A 20,297-nucleotide genomic window follows, 5' to 3' on the forward strand; every position below is an offset into this window, starting at 1 on the left:
ATTTCTATGTCTATTTGGTTTATCTTTTAAAATAAATGCATACAATATGGTCAACTTTTGGTCTGTCTAGTAAGTGGGTACATCTGTTAATCTCTTTCCATTTGTTCATCACATAAAAGGAACAAAAATTTCACAGAATGCTGAATTTGCATTTTATTCAAATTACCAGGAACAGCTGCTAATACTGAAATTGAAGCAGCATAGTTTTGCCAGCTTAATTCTATTAACATTTCCTAAACATAGCATTACATGGAATCTTTCAAAGCTCAAAAATAAGAACTATTTCTCACTCATGTATTTTAAATACTCTGTCAAAGCAGAAAAGAATTGACAAGAGCTTGAGATTTTCTAATTTAGAGAGCATCATAGTACCATTTTGTTTCAGTTTTGGATGTTTATTATGGCACTTTTGCTTTTTCTTCAGTAAAACTTGAAATACTTAGTAGATGTTTAGAGTCACCTTGGCCAGTCTGATCTGAGTCATTGCCATGGAGTACCACAGGATTTAAATGAACATAAGAGATGGAACTCTGACTTTCTGACTTTCAAAACAAGCAGATGCTGTTTTCATGAGCACAATTTTGAAAAGTATTTACAGTAACAGCTTTGTGGATAAATGATGGAGCCTAGATCTCTATGTCTAGTATGATTTATGTTATCCAATATGAAAAACAATAAAGTATGTAAGCTCCTCAAAGAATTATTCCCAACATCTTTATGAGACCTTTGAGGTCTTTCTACTATTAATTTACTCCAGAGTAAAACTGCTGTATCTCACCTGCCAATCTATCAAGCTTTAGCAGTCTGAACATCTATAACTTAGTGTCCGTTCAGTTTCTTATACTCTTACACATATACAACTTCATTTTCTAATCAAACACTCAGCATTTCCCATCCAGTATCCAGAGATGACAATGTGAGCCCACAATGTTTGTTGCTTGCTGAGGACAGCAAACACTCTAAAGTAAGGTCCTTCTTCATACCATAGACATTTAATTTGTTGTGAAATATAAGGGCTGTGCAAGTTAACAGAGGTGCCTGGTTCCCAGATCCCAGTCCTTAACCCTCCAACATACTCAGCAAGAAACATGATGGAGCTGACTAGACCAATTCCTACATCCTTCCTTTCATATTCAGGTTGTCATAAACCAACTGTTAAATCTGCTTGTTTTGAATTTACTTGTTTCCCTGTTTGGCAAAGCATGAAGATGAGGATGCAGAGGTCACAGAATTAATGGAAAAGTAATTCAATAATTTCAAGGTAAAATGCAAGAACATGTAAGTTCCTTAAGAGGCAGGGAAATGACAGCTCAATATTGTTGAGGGTTACTTTAGCATTTCGAAATTCTGGTTTGCAACTGTAGAAGAAAATGTGTACCTTATCCTCCTGGCAATCAAATTGGTAGGCAAGAAAGAAGAAAAACAAAACATTAAAAAAATCTGTCTGTGCTGCAGCTGCCCAACCTAAAAAGCAGAAGCTATGTGCAAACTGGCTGCTGGCCATCCCACAGGTCACCTTCCTATTTCCTTCATACTCAAAGCCCCTGTAAACTCAACCCTTGCATCCCACCACTGTTGAGAATGCTATTGAAAGATTTACTAAGTATTTCTTTACAATGTTCTAAACACTACAGAAAAATGTGTTCTGTTTTCTTTGCAGTCAATCATTTAAAACAAGACTTACGCATCATCTTCATGCACCACAGACTCCAAGCTTACTTAGGACAAATATAGACATAACAGCAAAGGAAAGATGACATATCTGTTCATTCCTTGCTGCAGTTATGAAACACAGGATACTCAGTTCAGTGGAAATTACTAGTTCCTTGATTTATATGATACCTTTTCAGGTTGAATGATTCTTATTTGCAAAGCTATTACTTCCCTAACTATGTCATCAGAGCTTTTTAGGTGATGATTTCAGTGGTTGTAATCTACTCTTCTTTCAATAAAAGCACATAGCACCTATCAAGCAATAATATGGAATTTACACATCTTCAGAGGTCATCTTTACAAAATGTTACTGACTAGCAATCATACAGATGTAGAACAAACTGTTCCTTTTGCTCAACTATTAATTGAAAGGAATTCCCTGAGAATTCCTTTCAATTTTCCAGTCCAAAGGCACTAGAGAAATGACACAGCCCCCAGTGAGAATTATTTGTGCACTGTTAAAGGAGTCTGAGGGGATCAGACCTTTGGTACAGCCTGTACATCTTCACATGAGTGCTGGTAGAGAAATCCCAGACTGATTGATTAATACAAGCTCCTAATTCAGACTGCTGTGATTTGTGCACTAATAACGGACCAACGGATTACACTTAGGAAGGTTTTCCAACCCAGACTACTTTCTTCTGCCACTTCAAGCAGGCTGTTAATAAATAAAGCACGTTAATGATGCAGGGTAACTCTCCTACCTGCTGAGAGTGATTTACCTTGGGCTGAATTGCCTCTTTCTGGCTCACAAGCTGCGACCTCAGGATGAGAACTTCCTCCTTGCGTACTTCCAGCTCCTCACTGACCGAGGTCAGCTGGTCCAGGAGGACTCTGTATGCTGGGGCACCAGGAGCAGTCACCTCTGGAGCTCGTGTCTCTGTCAGGGCCTTCTGCAGCTCATTCAACTCGTTCTTCAGTTTCTTATTCTCAGATTCAAGCTCTTGACGCTGTAAGAAACAAGGACAGTTCTGTCATCCAGCAGCACTGCAACATGTCTGTAACCCACAAGTACAAAACTATGAAAATGGTAAAATGGTGCAGCTGCAAGAAATCCATCAATCTCCCCTGTATCCCTGGCCCCTTAACTGCGGCCAGTAGTGACTGGGAGGATTTCACTAACAGGACGAACCTTTTGTCTGAAATGCAAAACCAGAGTCTTGGAGTCTCTGTGGTCAGGATGACCCCGAGGTGTTGGGAAGTCTCTTTTTCCCAGCCCCGGGATCGAAGGAGGAGCCAGGATTCCTTGGCTCTGGTTTTCAAGGTTGTTTAGTCTCTGTTATCTAGAACATTCTTTCTCTGATCTGCTGAGGTCTGTCTAGCAAGTTGGTTTGCGGCACACTGATCGCCCTTGGGGCGGTGTTATCTTTTTATACTACAAACTACGTGTACTTTATTTACAATAACTTTCCAATACCTATCACCTATGTTAGACAGTGAGTTTCTACTCTTAACCAATCCAAAAGTGCCACCATCACACACAAGATGGAGGCTAAGAAGAAGAAAGAAGAAGGACAAGGCATGCCCAAATCCCTCCATCTTGGCTTCTGAACCCCCATTCTAAAAACCTCAAAGTTTTACTTTTTCACCCTCTGACAAACTATCACTCTACTAAAACTCTCGTGGCTTGTAAATCTTCACATAAAGTTGGTAATTTTCTCCACAGGTTTTGTGCCAGGGGCTCAAGCCCTCCAGGACAGCCAGAGGGATGTCCTGGGCTCCCACACCAGAGCACACTCACACGAATCAGACAGATTTGATGGCAAACAGAATTGCCAATCTTTTTTTCCTCTTATTCTCCCTCTTAGCAAAAAAAAACAAACCAAAAAACGTTCACAACAAATAATCAGCAGGTCTGCAGGCTAAGAAAATTCTGCATCACAATTAGGAAATATTTTTAGTTTTAGTGGTCTAAGATAGGCAGTAATTTAAATAATAGTTTTGAAAAAGAGACCTACATTTATCACTGTATTTTTGCTCAAATTAACTTGCAAGCTGTACTAAGTGTTTTAACAGAGAACTCCCCCTGGCTTAGGGAATCTTTTTGTTTTGCACCCCAGCCACACATTCTACACCTCAAAAAGAGCAGTCCTACAATGAAATGACTGCTGGGGTATATTTGTTCTAATTTCTCCAGCGACTATTTGGAAACAGGAGGGCTGATGTAATTTTTTATGCCTGCACATACTATTGGTGGCAAGAGTCCTACTAGAAAAAGGCCAGAAATCTCTGTTTTAGAATTACCTTGAGCGACTCATACTCCAACTCTGCACCTCTTATGGGAGGCCTTTCTTCCTCCTATGAATGAATACAAACAAATGTGAAAACTAAAAATCCTTCACTGAGGTAGGAAAACAAAAGAGAACTCAATTATTTTCCTTTAAGACAGTAAAACATTCTGGTACAGCTAACTGCTGTAGTTTGAATATAGGCATTGTCTCCTTTACTTCTGAGTTTATGACACATAATTGGTTAATATTAATAAAATCACATACTGTCACTGGCAATGAAACAGAGCAGGATTATCCCCAGTATGCTAAAGAAATTCACTGGTAGAAATGTAACAAGAAACAATTGCCAAAACTGATTTCATAAATTTTCCAAGAACTTCTAAGGGACCAAATCAGGAGAATTTACACTACAATCAGCTAAGGTGTCTAAGCCCAGTGCATTGGCTATGCATCCTGGTTGAAACATTTCTTCTTCTGCCTAAAATGAACAATTACCCATTCTCCCCATCATTAAAGTCAATTTCCTTATGGCTATTCCTTAATAAAAACAGCCTTTCAGTCTTTTTTTTTAAGCAAAGTCCCAAGCACTTTTTGTTTTGTCTTCCATGAGAGGATCTCAAGGACCTTGGAAAACAAAACAACCAGTCCCTAGAACTAAGCACCAGTACGAAACTCCTCATTAAACAAAGCAAGTGCTAGAGGAAGATAAAGATTTAGAGAAAGCCAGTCAGCATTCACAGAGCAGCTGAAGGGACACAGCGGTGTCAGCATTTGATCAGCTGCAAGGAGCTCACCTTAGCTTTAGCGCGGAGAGCCTGCTCCTCCTTTCTGTCCAGTTCATCCTGCAGGGACTGCTTTTCCTGCTCCAGTTCTGAAACCCGTTTCTGCAGCTTGAGGAACAGAGACATGTCCAGCGCTGCTTTTTTCTCACTAGGCTCCTGCTTCAGAAACAACAGAGGCAAGTCAAGAACCATTCCCCTTGCACAGCACAAGGAAGCACAACGGTGAGTAAAGATGGGAAACAGACTGGGAAAGAGAGGAACACAAATGTTACTTAATTCTGAGCATTGACTACCTAAAATATTTCATCTGCTATCAAATACTATTTTAAAAAAGGATTTACTAGTAGAAGATGTTTCTAAGCCTAAAGCCTAGGAAAAGAAAGCACTAGGCACTACCTAGCAGACAGGAGGTCTATAACTAAGCATACCTTATAGTCTTACTTGTTTGAAGGGGGGAAAGTAGAAAAAAGAAAAAGTTTATGGTTAGACTCACCTGGAAACAACTCTAAATAGGGGCTTTTTTGTGTGTTGGTTTAGTTTTCAATTATTTCTTTAGTAAGTTCTTCAGCTAAAGAGAAATCTCTCTGGCAATTTGAAGGTTACTTTAGTTGGGATATGACACAAAAAGTTGGTAACAGAAAATATATTTTATGCCATTTTGTTTTTAGTGTGCTAATTATACAGCCTGTTCTGAGCCTAATTCATCAGCTTCTTCACTCTTCTCTGGGCAAGGACCAGTGTTTGCAACCTGAAGGTGCATTAGAAATTGTCCATCAGCCTTTTTGTACTTTATGTACTGAGAAGATCAAAGTATTTACCATGAACTGTACAATAAAATTTTAAAGCCTATAAAAGGAACTAGAAAATTAATATTAATGACTGTAGCAGACAAGCAAGCACAGCCATTTCCACTTCATCTCCTTTTACTGTTGAGGGGAAGAGTCATAAACCACACCAACAGCTCAGGCAAATGGAAAGAGACTTTTGAATTTTCTGGCTTTACTTGTTTGCCTTGAGGTGGGCCTGACTTTTTAATGTGGTTTTGTATAATTAATCTATATTGTTAGTTTAGAGTTGGAACTGGAGAATGCTGAGGGGTTAAACAAAAGAGTGCTGCATTTGTTCACACTCTTGTGTGAGTTCATTTCCTCATTCATATTCTAAAACCCAAAGCTGGCTCTGGAACAGCAATTCAGCAAATCTATCAGCCAAAGGAAAAGCTGGCATTTGGCTCATATGTGACATCCCATCACATGTAGTTTCACTGTCCTCCTCCTGACTACCCTTGAATGTAGGAGCATCATCCTGGAACCATTATGCAAGGTGAGAAACATAAGTGGGAGGGCAAATGATGACAGAGTGCACAGAGAGGCTGTGCCAGCCCCAGTGCGTCAGGATATCTGCATCCAGAGCAGAAAATCACTCTCTGTGGAGGCTTTCCAAAGCAGCCCTGACAGCCTGTCAAAAGCTGCCCTGCAGATCCCTAACCCAGGCAGAGGGCACCCAGGGTGTGCTCTGTGTTTGCAGCCCCACTGTGATGGGATGGGCTGGAAGAGGGAGTTATCTTGGAAACTACTAGCAATGTCTTGGAGTTGCACCACAAATTATTTATGGTTATTACTCATTAGCTGAATCAAGTTATCTTTCTGGACATTTTTGAACATCTTCCTGATCATTTTTCCAAGCACTGGGATTTGGCAATACTGGGATTTGTATTGCTGCATATGCAAAGCAAACTCCCATTCTGTGAGTTTGATTCCTCTCTATGTATGTAATACAGAAAACCTGATCCAACATGAGTTTCTCATCCCCAACAGGAAGCTCACTCCATGTAGCTACTAAGGATGCAGCTTGCCATTTTAAATCATTGACTATACAGTAGGCAGGCTCCTCAGGAAGTCTCACTGATTCTCTGAATTCCTACTTTGGCCTGAATAAGTGATTGTGCTTACCAACACTGACAACCAAATGTTTCACAGATGTAAATCAGCTGGATCACCAAGTACCTACTTTGTGCTTATTGTAATACAAGAAAAACTCAAAGCATACTTTGACAGTCTTTTTACACAGAATCATAACTAAGGAATAAGTGTTCTCTAAAAGGAAACAAAGTTGGATTAAAGCTTTAGATATCTCAGTATAAGGATATGATGTTCAGAAGCACTTATGGAAAAAAAAAAAGAAAGGAATGAATTCAACCATGTACCAGTTGTGGGGGATTTTCAATATTACCTCCATCCTGAGTGGTAAATCTTCTGCTTCTGTGATCTCAGAGCTGAAAGTGTATTCAGATTCATTGCTACTGTGAGTTGAGTCCGTTCTTTTGTGCCCAGGCTTGGGGATGCTCTGAAGTGCAAGTGGAACAAATCAGTACCAGTACATGGCTTTCCCTGCCACTGTCTCTTCACAACCTTTAGTTCAGCTTAGAATATTTGGTGTTATGTCACAGTTATCAAAATTAATAAAAAACTATTTTTTACTCTGGTCTCTCCAAAGACCTAAAAGCCTGTGAGATACAGTTAGCACTCAGCTCCATGGAGACAGGCCAAGGAGTGCTGCAGAAAGCAGAACCGAACAAGGATGCAGCACTTTGTGGGAAAGAAACATTCAGATTACAGGAAGCACAGGCAGCTTATAACTTTTCACTTTTTAAACGTCCTAGACATTCTATTGAACAATACTTTATATTCCTGCCACACAGAACATTCCCAGGACTACTTAAAATTTATCACTGGATGAAGATGGCTCAAACAACCCCGGCAGATGTGAATAACTTGAGGGCAAAATAAGGGTGGACAGCACAAGTAATAGCACCAGGAAAGTCACAGCAGAAATTTAGCCTTCTTCACAGATGTGACAATTTTTTTTAAATCAACAACAAATTTTAAATGTACTTGTTTTGGCTGAACTAATCAAAATAAACAGGACTTAAAAGGACAAATTCTCCTTTCAAGTACAGGTCAACACGTCAGCTGACAACACCAACCTATCCCACTAGTGTCACAGACATATTTTCTGAAAAATCCTTTCACTAGGATTTTCCTCCTGAGAAGCCTCAGAAAAGAAATGTAAACAATAACTATCTGATGGCTGTGGAATGTGGTCTGGAGATGGCTTACCAACAGGGGCATCTTTGATTGGTCTCTTGTGGCTGTTTTTAATTAATGACCAATTCACAGGTCCAGCTGTGTCAAGGCTGTGAGCAGTCACAAGACTATTCGTTCCTTTCTTTGCTAGCCTTCTAATGTCTCCTTGATCTTTCTTTAGTGGAGTTTTAGTATATAATTTTCTTTTAATATATGTCATAAAAATAATAAATCAGCCTTCTGACACATGGAGTCCAGACTCTCATCTCTTCCCTTGCTGGGGTTGCCTGCAAATCCCACACCCTAGAGTCTGCCTGCACACAGGTGTGAACAGCCGTGGCTTTCTGAGCCGTGGAGGCACTCACCACCATGAGGTTCATCTCGTCCTTGAGGTCGTCGTAGCGCTCCTCCAGGCGGCTGAACTCATTGAGCAGGTTCTGGTACCGCAGCCGCTCATCGTTCAGATCCAGCTCCAGCTGCTTCGTCTCCTCCACCAGCTTCTTCTCCATCGACTCTGCCACACACAGAGGGATCCCAAGTGAGAATTCCAGCCCTTCTCACCATGCAGGGCATCCAGGCAGGAGGTACAGGCCTGTGTCTGCACCAGAGGCACAGCCTGCCGTTTGACGCCGCTGTTTGTGCTTCTCTGGGCAAACATTCAGCCAAAAATATGAAGGGCCAAAGCATTATTGTGGCAAGCACAGAAGTGCTCACTCAGCCAAGTTAGTTATTCTGCTAATATATTCTATAGATGATTTCAGGAGGAAGGCAGAAGGAGCACTAGCTCATTGCTGTGCTATGTAAAAGCAAAATGTGAGGTGCTTTACACCTCAAGCATCCTGATCCTCCTCATCACAGCTCCCTTCATCACAGCCCTCACATCTAGAGTTAAGCTTTCCTGGCTGCTGCCTACACAGTCACAGCAGCCAGAAAAGTCATAGTGGATAAACTGAATTAAATATCAGAGCTGCCTTTTAAAAATTGAAGTGCTTTGGAACAGTCAGCCCCCCTAAAAAAGACCCTGAACCCTTAGGATTTTGTGGAAATTTAAATGGTAAAGAATTCTCATGCTTGCAAGTTCTTAAAAAAAAGAAGTGAATGCACAAAAAGGAATGTAAACTAAGGCAAATTAGCCCAATCCATGCAGTAGAGTGTTACTTTACCAGGTAGCATGAAGTAGAGAACCTGAATAAGAGAACAGAGCCAACCTGTTATTTCCTTGGCCTGGTCATGGATGCGGCGGTTCAGCTCCTCCTTTTCTGTTTTCAGTAACGAGTTCTGCTCTTTCAGCTCTGACACCAGCTACAGAGATAATAAAATATTTGACTCAGAACGCAGTTCATCTTTCATCAGTAGCTCTAAAAACAATGGCATCTTTGCTGTAACAAAAGTTGAAATACTTTAACTGTTCTTCACAAAGTGGAACTGGTGAACTAACTTGTATCTTAATTTCCAAATTACATTTCTTAAATATGTACCACTGTTGACTCCTCTGTATGTTCTGAACCCCATTACTAATCAGATGCTAAAATTGCCCTGAAGCACTCCACAGTGCCATGTATTTTTCAGTAAAGTCCCAAAGATGTAGATGGCTCATTAAAACAGAAATATTCATAAAATATTAACACATTTGGTAGTTCTATGGTAAAGTCCATCGCATTGGGTAACACCAAAATTTAACATCTTGCCTGTGCCCTAAAGCTGTGTCACTTAACCTGTGTTCAGGTTTGCCAGGTACTCATTTGTCTCTGATTACGGTTACCATGCATTCACTTTGCCTTATCTATTAATATTTTCCCTTATGCTTATCTGATATTGAAACTTGTCACTGCAGCATCACATCACAATGGATTGGCTCTTCCAATACTCAAACTTGCACCACTATCAGCAAGTACTCCTGACAGAAATCAGCCTGTTTGATATGTTTGTGGTTAGCAAAGAAAAGGGGTTAGCTGAAACCTGTTGAACTAGACTGTGCACATGTGTTGAATAGGCTGGCTGTCTACATTAGGCAGGATATAGCAGCACCTCTGAATACTGAAAGTGGGACAGACTTCTGCTATCTATGTGATAGATAGAATGATACCTGCCTCTCTAGGCAGGTAGAGGTAGTGAATTCATTCATTTTAAGTCAGAAAGCTCAAGGATTTGGCTTTGCAAATGCTTTCAGTATCAAAATTTGAATAGCTTGGATACGTATATTTACATACAATATACGGATTTAGCATATATCTCTACCACAGGTGTAGCCATTTAGACACCAAGCCTAGTTAGGATTGTACAGCTATAAAAATACAATAAAAAAACTAGCCACACAAGTGTAAAAATCTAGCCTGGGCAAGAACTGAGTGGGCACTGCAAATCCTCTCATGCATCTGGGACCCCATACATGCCTGCTCCGTCTCATGTTTGTATTTGTCTGCGCGCTCCTCAATGCTCTTCTTCTCGGCCTGCGTGTGGTGCAGCTCCGTGCGGAGCTTGGCGATCTCCTCCTGCAGGCTGAGCACGCGGCTCGTGGCGCTCCGGGCCTCCTCCTCGCTCAGCCGCAGCCTCTCCACGTCCCCGCGCAGCTTCTCCGTCTCCGTCGTGTACGTCACCTCCAGGGCGGTCATCTTCTCCAGCAGGGATTTGTACTCTTTGTTCTGTGCAAAACACCACGCAGGCAGAGCAGCTGTTAGCGAGGTTCTGGTTCGAGGGAGCCTTTTCCTTCCCTACACAATACACCCGGACGTGGGAGCACAGGAGCAGCTTCCCCATTTCAAAAAGGTTTTGCAGAATTGCTTAACAAGGTGACAGAGCAGTCCGGTCTCTAAGCCTGCACATCCTAAACTAAAATCGGATGGAGAGCCCACATACAGACAGGATCACCCCACCTTCCCCCAACACAGAGCAACTGACGTGCTTCAAACGCAGCACTGGCGTTAAGCGAGTGGGAGTTTTTCTCAGTTCTGCTGAGAGGAACAAGTGGATGTTTGACTGCTCCAGTTCTGCTGTGGCCTCCCCTTCTCTCCTATCACTATTCTTCATCAGAAAAGAGAACTGAGCCCTTACAATGAAAATTCAGTGCACTCTGTGAATGCCCACAGCACTGAGAAAGCTAACCACAACTCTGACAGGTGTTCCCAGAGGCTGTGAGCTTTTACCTGCTCATCGATTTTCCTCTGCAGCTGCATGATCTTGTTCTCCAGGCCAATGTGGAGCTTCTTGTAGCGCTCCACGGAGCGGGCCTCTATCTTGAGCTTCTTGAGCTCCCTCTTGGCCATCATGCGGCGGTAGCAGCACTGCAGGTAGACGATGGCGCGCAGCGTGCGGCCGTAGCGCCGCCGCGCCAGCCAGCCCCGCACGTGCTTCTGGATGACCACGGACTTGTGCTCCCGCAGCATCTGCAGGGGAAAACACATGGGAAACACGGGGTGAGAGCTGCAAACTGCACCTGTGCAGTACACAGAGCCCCCTGTAACGATGGACACTGACAGACCTCCGCCTGCAAAGAGAAACTTCTGGGGAAGAGCAGCGAGAAATGGAGTAACTTCAAATTAAAAATAAGAGGGAAAGAAGACTGGAACAAGGACAACATGGAGTAAAAAGAAAAGGAACCCTTTTATTTTTAAAACATTACAAAAGAGAACTGGAGGCACATGGAAGCACCAGGCATTCCTTTGTGCTGAGGTCAGAGCTCAGCTAATTGCAAAAGTATATAGTACCTGTTGGCAAGATTACAAATACAATATTTTTTTTAAACTGCATCTTTATCTTGAAACACTTTAGAATCATTGACATATGCTGCACAAAGTTCATCAATACAAAGTTTAAAATTACCACATTTGATATGCAATGAAGTAAGTCCTGCATTTCCCAGAGGAAATTGTAGCAGCTGGTAAGAAGACAGAAGCTTTTGGTTTGTTTGTGTTATTTTGTTTTGGGGGGTTTTTGTTGCCTTTTTTGACATATCTTAGCCTTGCCAGCCTGGAAAAAAATTTCATCTATTCTAATAAGAAATTTATACTGTAGTAATTTGAATTTTATTTTATGGCAGAAATTTCAACCATAGCTTTGAGGTGGAAAAAAAATTAATATTATTAAAAAAAAATAAATCTGTAACATAAACCAGTCATGTGTGTTAGCCAGAAAGTTCAGCTTAGAAGAGTCTACCACTTGTTTATGGATCCTTCACCCACTAATTCAATCACAGACCACTCATGTCTGGAACCTCTGAATTCAAAGAAATTACATGAGATATGCATGGAGAGCCTGCCCAAATCCACAAGGCTTCCAGTACTCTGACAGCTTTAGAGTTCACTTAATAAAACTTCTGCAAATAAAACAGTTTATTCTAAAGAAAAAATTATTTAGGGCTTCATGTTAATGCTCAGAATTGACAGTTTAAATATCATAGGCAGTTCACATTCTTACCACAAAGCTGATAAGACAAACTAGTCAGGTAACAGTAATTTTATTTTCTTTTAGACTGCTTAGCAAATGAACTGAAATGTGTTAGAAAGATTACAGTTCCAGATCAATGAATTTAAAATTCACTGGCAAAGTGGCAAGACTATAATACATAGGAACTTTCTCCCTTAGCATTTATTTCTGAATTAAAAATGAGACTGGAAATCCCAGCACTCTGTTCAGCACACCAAGGTAAGGAAGCAGCTCTCTGAAAAGCTCAGCAAGGTCAAAAGCCAAAGTCCTCCTGACTGCATGTCATGCAGTTGGCATTCCTGCCTCCTCCTTACACACTTTCTGGAACACTCCTTCAGGTTCCCAGCAGGTGCCTGAACACTGGAATACAACTAGCTTTCAACAATGTTCACCTCCTAAGTTTGAAAGCAACAATTTTCACCTCGAGTTTGAAAGCAACAAGACCTGTAAAATACCTCCATGGTGCGGGGTTGGTCCTCATCCACCAGGGAATTCTTGCATCCATGCACTCCAGGGAGGAAACAAGCCACTCCAAAGTACAGTGAGAGGATCAGGAAAGTTACTTCATCTACCAGCTATATCCCAGGAAAGCTTGTGTCAAAGCTAAGGAGGAACTAGACTCCTTGTCCAGCTGAGAAGCACATTGCAATGTCTCAGGCAGGAGCTTTCCCCGGGATGCGTGAAACAGATGATTCAACCATATTAAATTCCTTGTTCTGCCCACGTGACTCAAGACATGCCCTCTCTTCCTACAACAACAACAGGTCCCTTTCACAATCCTCAGGAACAGCACGTGTATACCACACATTACTGCAGCCAGGGCTCAGGGCTCACAGGGCAACCTTTCAGTTTCACTCTTCTGCAATCATGAACTCCACAACAACTGTGTTTACCTTCCCATGGCACCCAGAGCCTGTGCTTCCCTCTCTGGCCATCCTGCACCTCAGCTTGGGTAAGATTGCACCTTGGGAGGACAGGACAAACACAGCCCACTGCAGGGGCACTGTCAGTGTCATGTTTTGCTGCACAGAACAATTCACAGCTCGAGGGGGATGCTCCTGACAGGCAGGTCTAACCACCCCTTCCAGGGACTCCTCCAGAAACCTGCCATCTCCATTAAGAGGGAATATAACAGGTTTATTAAACTGTGCTGCAAGACAGATGGGTTGTGTGTTACTCATGTGACTAACAAGGCATAGGGAAACAACTCCCATCTTCCTGAAGATTTCAGGCCACCTACTGCTGTGACCCAGGTGTCACTTTATCTGTCAGATAAAGTGTCTGTCACTTTATCTGTTAAAAACACATCTTGCTTAACATCACAAATATAGTCCGTAATAACAAGAATGCTAAGAGTTCCAACAAAAAGGAAAGTGGATATCCACATAAAAGAACAGCCAAGTAAACCACAAGGGTCTTACTACTAAGAAATTTTTATCAAGGTTTATTTTTTTTTCAACTTTGTGGTTAGTTTACGTTAGAATACTACACATGTGACTGTGTAGCAAGTTTAATACAAATGAAAAATGTAAAAAACTTCACATACAAAAGAGAAAGACATGGTACATAAGCATCAGATGGGTTTTGGCTGCATGCCTTTAACATTTACATGCTTGGGAAAACAAATCCCTCAGCTACTTTTTCAGTGAAATACAGGCTGACTTTTGAGCCTGCTTAAAACTGTTCTTGTACATAAAAGTGCTATGAAACATGTCAGCAGTTTGCAGTTTGAATCATAATTCTGTTTCCAGCCCTGTAACCACTAAAAACCAAATTCTAATTTCTCAATTGAATAATTTATTATCAAGCATATTCAGGAAAATATTACCAATATCGCTAGGATGGGGTTTTATCAATTTATCCCCACATCAAAACCAACATACATTAAAAAACTAAAACAAAACCACTCCACCCATGGATAACTTTCAATATCCAATTTTTGTGGGAATCTCTTTGCTAACATAATTCCATAAGCCATTTCAGAATCACTGAAACTAGGGATGGGAAAGGACCAGTAGTAAGTGCATCACATGTATACTGATGTAAGCAATAGTGATTTGGCCTGAGACAGATTAAGGCCATTTTCAGTATTTATTTTAAGTGCCTCAACGTTCTATTTAACAAGTGAAAAAGTCAGAAATGCTGTAACTTCTCCACTGGCTGCACTGAAAGTCTAAGTACATCTGTATTAGATGACAATGAGAATATGTCTACAATGACAAGCTGATGGCAGTATTAGATATTTCTAATTTCCAGGTGCTGTCCCTAATCCATGCTCTGCTAATTTTGTCTGTGCATCACACAAAACCTAACAGCATCCACACAAAACATTTCAGATTCCCAAGATGACAGCACAGAGAAGCTTTGTCCTGAAAGTGTGTGGAAATAAAGGAAGAGTGAAGAAGCGCATTGTGATTTCTTACCATCTGGTACTTGTTTCTGACCATGTAGCCCCTCAGGAGGGCCTGGAGAGCAATAGTGGCATCCCGCATGCACCGGTATCTCTTGCGGACCACGTACATGCGCTGGAACTTCTGGATGGTGATGGCAGCTCGTGTTCTCCTCAGGAACTTGGCATAGCTGGGGAAAAGATCACAAACAGCGCCTGTAATTATGTGATTGAATGCTTGGGGGTTTTTTAATAGCCTGTATTTTTAGTTTCTTCTTAGTGTTGTCAGTGACACAGTGTATTTACTTGCTGTGTACAACAGAATGACAAATTAACAGAAACCTTGCAAAGCTTTACAGGGAAATGTTTTCACTTCCCCTAAGAACTCTACTAAACAACTGACAAGGTAAACTCAGCTTAATTTCTCATCTCCTCTTCTCCAACTTTAAAGCTATTTCCACTATGTCATCTTCCAGATCTACTCTCCCAACCTCCACTAGCAGAATATGTTTGCTTGTTCTTGGCTATTGCAGTAAGACAATTACAGAGCATCATGACATATGCCTCTTTCTGAAGGTTGGTTATTACAGCCTTCATCACCATCCTGTCTTTGAACAATACCAGCTGTACTCCTGCCCTTCTCTCTGGCCCCATGGCCATCCCTCAGAAGTCAATCCAAACAAGTCACTGACTGATGAATGTCCCTTTACAGGTGCACCCTGGGTGAGGAATGGCTTCTCCAGCAGGACAGACCCAGCTGGGAGGGCACACGGGCACTGGGCAATAAGGACTCAAGACAGTCCTGCTTTACCTCACCTGCAACATATCTCCTTAGTACTATTAATTTATGCATCACAGAGACAAGGTGCTACTGTCCTCTCAGAAAGGTCAAAACCACTCAGGACAGACACACTCATTATATTCAATTTCCTCCATTTCCCTAGAAATTTATTTCCTCTGAGGCAGCACAGGAAGGCGAGAACAGATGTATCACATTTAAATGCCCTGCTTACAGGGCTCTGGACTGGGCTGGTGTGGCACTTGCCCTGAGCAGTGCTTACCATCGTGCCTGGTACCCTCTGACGTGTCTCTGGATGGTGATGGCAGCCTTCCTCATCCGCAGGTACTTCTTCCTCATCAGCCAGCCCCGGATCGTCTTTTGGATGCGGATACAGGCAGCTCTCAACTTATCTGCCCTTATTTTTTCCAGGTAGGCTACTTGACCAGCCCGGAAAAATATTTTTGTCTTCCCAAACTGGTACTTATCCTTGTCCTATTTTCAAAGGTAAAAAGAGGATAAGTTACAGCATTAAGTGTTAGTGCATAAAAAAAGGCATGAAGGGCTAAATGAAAGCACAGTTAGTAAAGAGGCAAAATTATCTGTGTAATATTTTGGATAATCTGAGACTTAAATTAAGTAGTGGAGAAGGGTATTTTCTCTGTATGATTCTGTTAAAAATTAATATAATAAGGCCACAAGCATGGCCCAAAGGGGCAATGTGAGATTTTTGCTTAGATGGAAATGCCATAAAGATAATAGCATGGAACACTACAGGAGGTGACAAAGGGGCCCAGAGGACGAAAGCAATACAGGCAGTGCACATGTACAATTTTCTGTTTAAATTGTAGCTGACTCCTCTGAACGGTCCATCTTCAACCACATTACACAGTGCAAACAAGGCAGCTGGGGCTTCAGACATGTACAAATCACTTATTGTATCAGGACTAGGGCAGAACAAAGCATGCTGCTGCTCAAACACATCTGAAATTTCAGAACTGAACCAGAAAGAGAATAATATTTTATGTCTATAAGCTGTAGTACTCCTTTGAGGGAAAAACAGAATATACAAAGCCACACTGAAAAAAAAATTAAATTAATTTTGTTGGCTGTTTGATTCTAAGTTAAAAGGAACAGCAGTCAAAGAGCTGAGAGCTGTAGGATACATTTGTGGTTTAGTATCTTGTAAAGGTACTAAAATAGTGTGGCTATGAGGGAGTCAGTGACACTGTCTATTCCTGCAGATTCCAAGTGCTCTCAGCACCAAGTCCAGTACCTGAATCAGCTTCTCCAGGACATTTTTACACGTCTGCTTTCGGTCACCAAGGACATCCCTCTGCTTCATCAGAACCCGGTAACGGCTGAAGAACTCCTGGTATGTCCACCTGTCCCAAAAGCAGAGCACCAGTGCCAACAGTGAACATTACCCCAAAAAGACCTGCAGCAGGAAGCATCCAAAGAAAGCAAACACACCTGGAGGGGAAGCCAGCAGCACTGATCCGGATGGTCTCCAGCACACCACAGGCTCTCAGCTGCTGCACTGCCCGCTTCTCATCAAACCTAGGGAGGAACACAAGGTGGCTCTGTGGGATGTGGGGCTGGGCTTGCACTGTCTGGGGGTCCTGGTTGTGTGCACACCCAGGAGAGAAGGGGCACAGTGGGGAGCAGGGGGGGTTGGTAAGGTGCTCCTGAAACTCAGGGGTGACAGAGGACAGCCTGAGCCCACTGGCACTTCCTGCTGGCCAGCACAAGAGCTACAGGAGCCTTGGTGTGCCTGGGCTTTGAGAGAAACTCTAAGCAAGTTCATATATGGAGAAAAAAAAGGCTTTGGGATCTGAAAAAGCAAATTCCAGCTCAAGGAGTGCAAACCCCAGTTACATTTGAAATTGCCAGCAATGAAAATGCTGGAACTTTTTTCTTATGTATCACCATAAACAAAAAAATGGCATCAGGAAGCATTGCTCCCTCTATTCATCCCCAAACATCTCCTGCTGTAATATACACACACATTGAATCCATAACCAGAGAAAGGAGACACAGCTCTTCACTCCTGAGTGAGCAAGGTTCAGCAGAGCCTTGATCCTCAGTGGCCTCGGGCCATCCCTCCCAACATCCCTCCCCAAACCCCACAGGAACTGCATCTTACGTGAACGGGAACTTGAAGTCGTTTGGCTTAATGCAGCGCACGTAGTGTGGGGTTGTAGCATTCAGGGTTTCCATCAGCAGATGAAGAGAGTTTCGAAACTTTTTGAAAAAGAAAATGAAAAAAAAAAAGTCAGGGAATAGCCTCAACAAGCTCAGTCATTTTTGAGATAACCTCAGAAAACAGACCAGATTTGCATATTTGTAATTTAATTATGGCAAAGATATTTTATGTTTGGCTACTGATGACTGGAATCAAATATTCTGGGGATTGAACCCCACTTTGGATTTGAATCAGACAAAGTGGCACATGATTCAAAAAACCCAGTTTAAGATTTTCTAAACTTCTCAGCATCCACGTTAAATTTGTTTTGAAAAGCATCAGTTTGGGGTTTGGCATCATAATAAAAAAATGGATTAAAAAAAATTTAAAAAATTAATAAAAATAATAAAAATAAATCCCCCACAGTGCATTGGTAATTGGGGACTATTTTGCACCTAGCTGTAAGTCACAATAAGCTGGACCTCTCTCAAAATCACAAGGGATCCCACGAGCCACCAGCAAACCTTGAGACACATGAGACAGGAGGTGAATGGAGACATTTTGTAACAGAGCTGCATCTTCAAACTCACCTGGTGTCCCACAGTTTTCTTGTGCTCCTTGCTGGCTTGGCCTGGCCTGGCCTTGGCAGGTTTGACAGGCATTCGAGTCAGAGGCACGCGCCCTGAAGGGGCTGCTGATGTGGGGCTGAGCACCTTCTCCTCATCCTGGAACAACTCTGGCAGCAGCTTAAACTGGTGCAACAGCATAAAAAACACACACAGGGTAAGAACCCAGCAAGCAATTGTACCTGTTTCTGCTTAAGATTAAATTCCAGGCTCAGCTTTTGTAAGAACTGCATTTTTGGTGAACTTCACAGGGGACAAATGCAAAAAACAGACATGCTAAATGGTATAGTGAGTGGGCCATGATTTAACACCAAAACTTTTGTGGGTTTGATCAGTGAGTCTCCTTCTCAAGACAAAATTCTGATTTTTTTTTCATATAGCCAACAACAGCCATGTGAAACTGTTAGATACGAGCAGCAGTTTCCTAAGTACCAGCTGCAATTATAAACAGCTGCTTTGATCTAAGAAGGAAACGACAGGGTCCTCTCACATTACAATGGTGCATCAGTCTCCTTTGTGGTTGAGAGGTATCTGGGACACTGAATAAAGCAGCAGGCAGCAAAGATTATTCCTGCTTTATCACTCCAAATTGAAATAATCAGCTTAACAGAGGAAACATCAACTGAAAAAACCCCCACTAGCCAAATTTATCTGACTGAGATCTACTCTCTGCCACTGGGAGTGGAAGAAAAACCTGAAATGTCCTTCCAAATACCACACAGGACTTCTGCTTCCCCTTCTCTAAAGGCTACAAAATATACTGGATACATAACAGCTGCTTTGAAGCAACTTATAACTAAAAATAACACCACCAGGTCTTTCCACTGACAACTACAGCTCTTCACAACCATTATAGGAGAATCTGAACCTCTCTACCTGTCCATGAATAATTTTATATCTAGCATCTGTGCCTTTTTCCCCAAGAGACAGGAACATTCATTTTTCAGTACTAGAAAGCACTTGGGCCAAGCACAACCTAAAAAATTAAAAAATTGGTTTTGTCTTATAAAACTTGGTGAGCAGACACAATAACCAATGGAACACAGTGCACAACAAAATGGCACCTGTGCCCTGTGGTTGTGCCAGAGGGGCTGGAAAAGGGCAAGAAATGTTCCCCAGCAGCACTCCAGCATTACAAAGTGACTAAGGATGATACAAAGGTACCCTGAATTCCTGAACTCCGAAGGGAGTACTGATCTCCTTGGACAGATCTCACCTGAGCTGGTGGAAGAAGGACATTTCCTGAGGGTGATTTACTCTTCTCCTTGCACTGATTCAGAGCTGAGGCTGGTTGGGGTAGCACCTCCCTGTGGCACAGTGAGTTGGTGTGCACAGGCAGCTGAGCTACAGAACCAGGTATTCCCAGCCTGTACAGGAACTTATTTGAATATAATGTAATTCTCTGAAGCTCCTGATGCTGCCACACACCAGAGGTGGGGGTAGGAACAGGGTTCCCACTGTCTCAACTGCAGATGGATGAGTTCTAAGCTGTCCATACCCGAGGCTCATTCTCCTTCTCCAGCCCTGGGAAAAGCTGCCTGCAAAAATGGGTAAGTGCATCTCAAAGGCACCATTTTCACAGACACTGGCCCAGTTACTCCAAGTAGAAGAAAGGAACAATGTCTGGCCTCTCCAGCACAGGTCAGCAATAGTGGAGCAGTGCTGCAATGATCCAAACTGCAGGATCACTCCTGTTTGGTTTGGGGTTTAGTATCTCATCAATTTCCTTTGTTTCTCAGAACACTAGGAGTGTTCAAAGAGAGGGAAACACTGATCAAAGGGTAGATAATTCACGTGATGGAAAACAAGTTAGGAAGCATTTCTTCCCTGTGATTTTTTCAGACAACCTAACACACATGCTGCTAACAATCTTACAGATCACTTCTTTCAATACAGAGCCACAACAGAACATTCTAACAACCATGCCAGCAGCAAGCATAAAAGCCCAGGATTGTTGTGTTGCTTTCACGATACATGCATAGAAACTGAACTAGCTCACAGAGGTTCTGTGGGTGGATTTACAGAGAAAGCCAAAATAAAGAGCTGAACTCCACAGTCCCTGCCAAGAGCAGAGTGTGTCATGCA

General features: G+C 42.1%; 1 protein-coding gene across 3 annotated transcripts in view; it reads right to left on the reverse strand.

Annotated features, from left to right (window-relative positions):
* Positions 1-20,297, reverse strand: part of MYO5A (myosin VA) — a 98,848-nt gene that overhangs the window by 17,876 nt on the left and 60,675 nt on the right. For 2 of the 3 annotated variants that reach the window (XM_059482578.1, XM_059482576.1), the window contains exons 15-28: positions 18,177-18,338; positions 17,548-17,645; positions 16,875-16,961; positions 16,678-16,786; positions 15,685-15,896; positions 14,658-14,814; positions 10,956-11,195; positions 10,206-10,454; positions 9,021-9,114; positions 8,178-8,326; positions 6,959-7,072; positions 4,739-4,882; positions 3,958-4,011; positions 2,436-2,663 (exon numbers count right to left, since the gene is read on the reverse strand). In XM_059482578.1, coding sequence (XP_059338561.1) covers positions 2,436-2,663; positions 3,958-4,011; positions 4,739-4,882; positions 6,959-7,072; positions 8,178-8,326; positions 9,021-9,114; positions 10,206-10,454; positions 10,956-11,195; positions 14,658-14,814; positions 15,685-15,896; positions 16,678-16,786; positions 16,875-16,961; positions 17,548-17,645; positions 18,177-18,338 — 2,097 coding nt within the window. Of the gene's footprint in view, positions 1-2,435; positions 2,664-3,957; positions 4,012-4,738; positions 4,886-6,958; positions 7,073-8,177; positions 8,327-9,020; positions 9,115-10,205; positions 10,455-10,955; positions 11,196-14,657; positions 14,815-15,684; positions 15,897-16,677; positions 16,787-16,874; positions 16,962-17,547; positions 17,646-18,176; positions 18,339-20,297 lie in introns of all 3 variants that reach the window. The other variant, XM_059482577.1, reaches the window with a different exon arrangement.

This window comes from Ammospiza nelsoni, chromosome 14 (genome assembly GCF_027579445.1).
Source record: "Ammospiza nelsoni isolate bAmmNel1 chromosome 14, bAmmNel1.pri, whole genome shotgun sequence".
NCBI lineage: Eukaryota > Metazoa > Chordata > Aves > Passeriformes > Passerellidae > Ammospiza > Ammospiza nelsoni.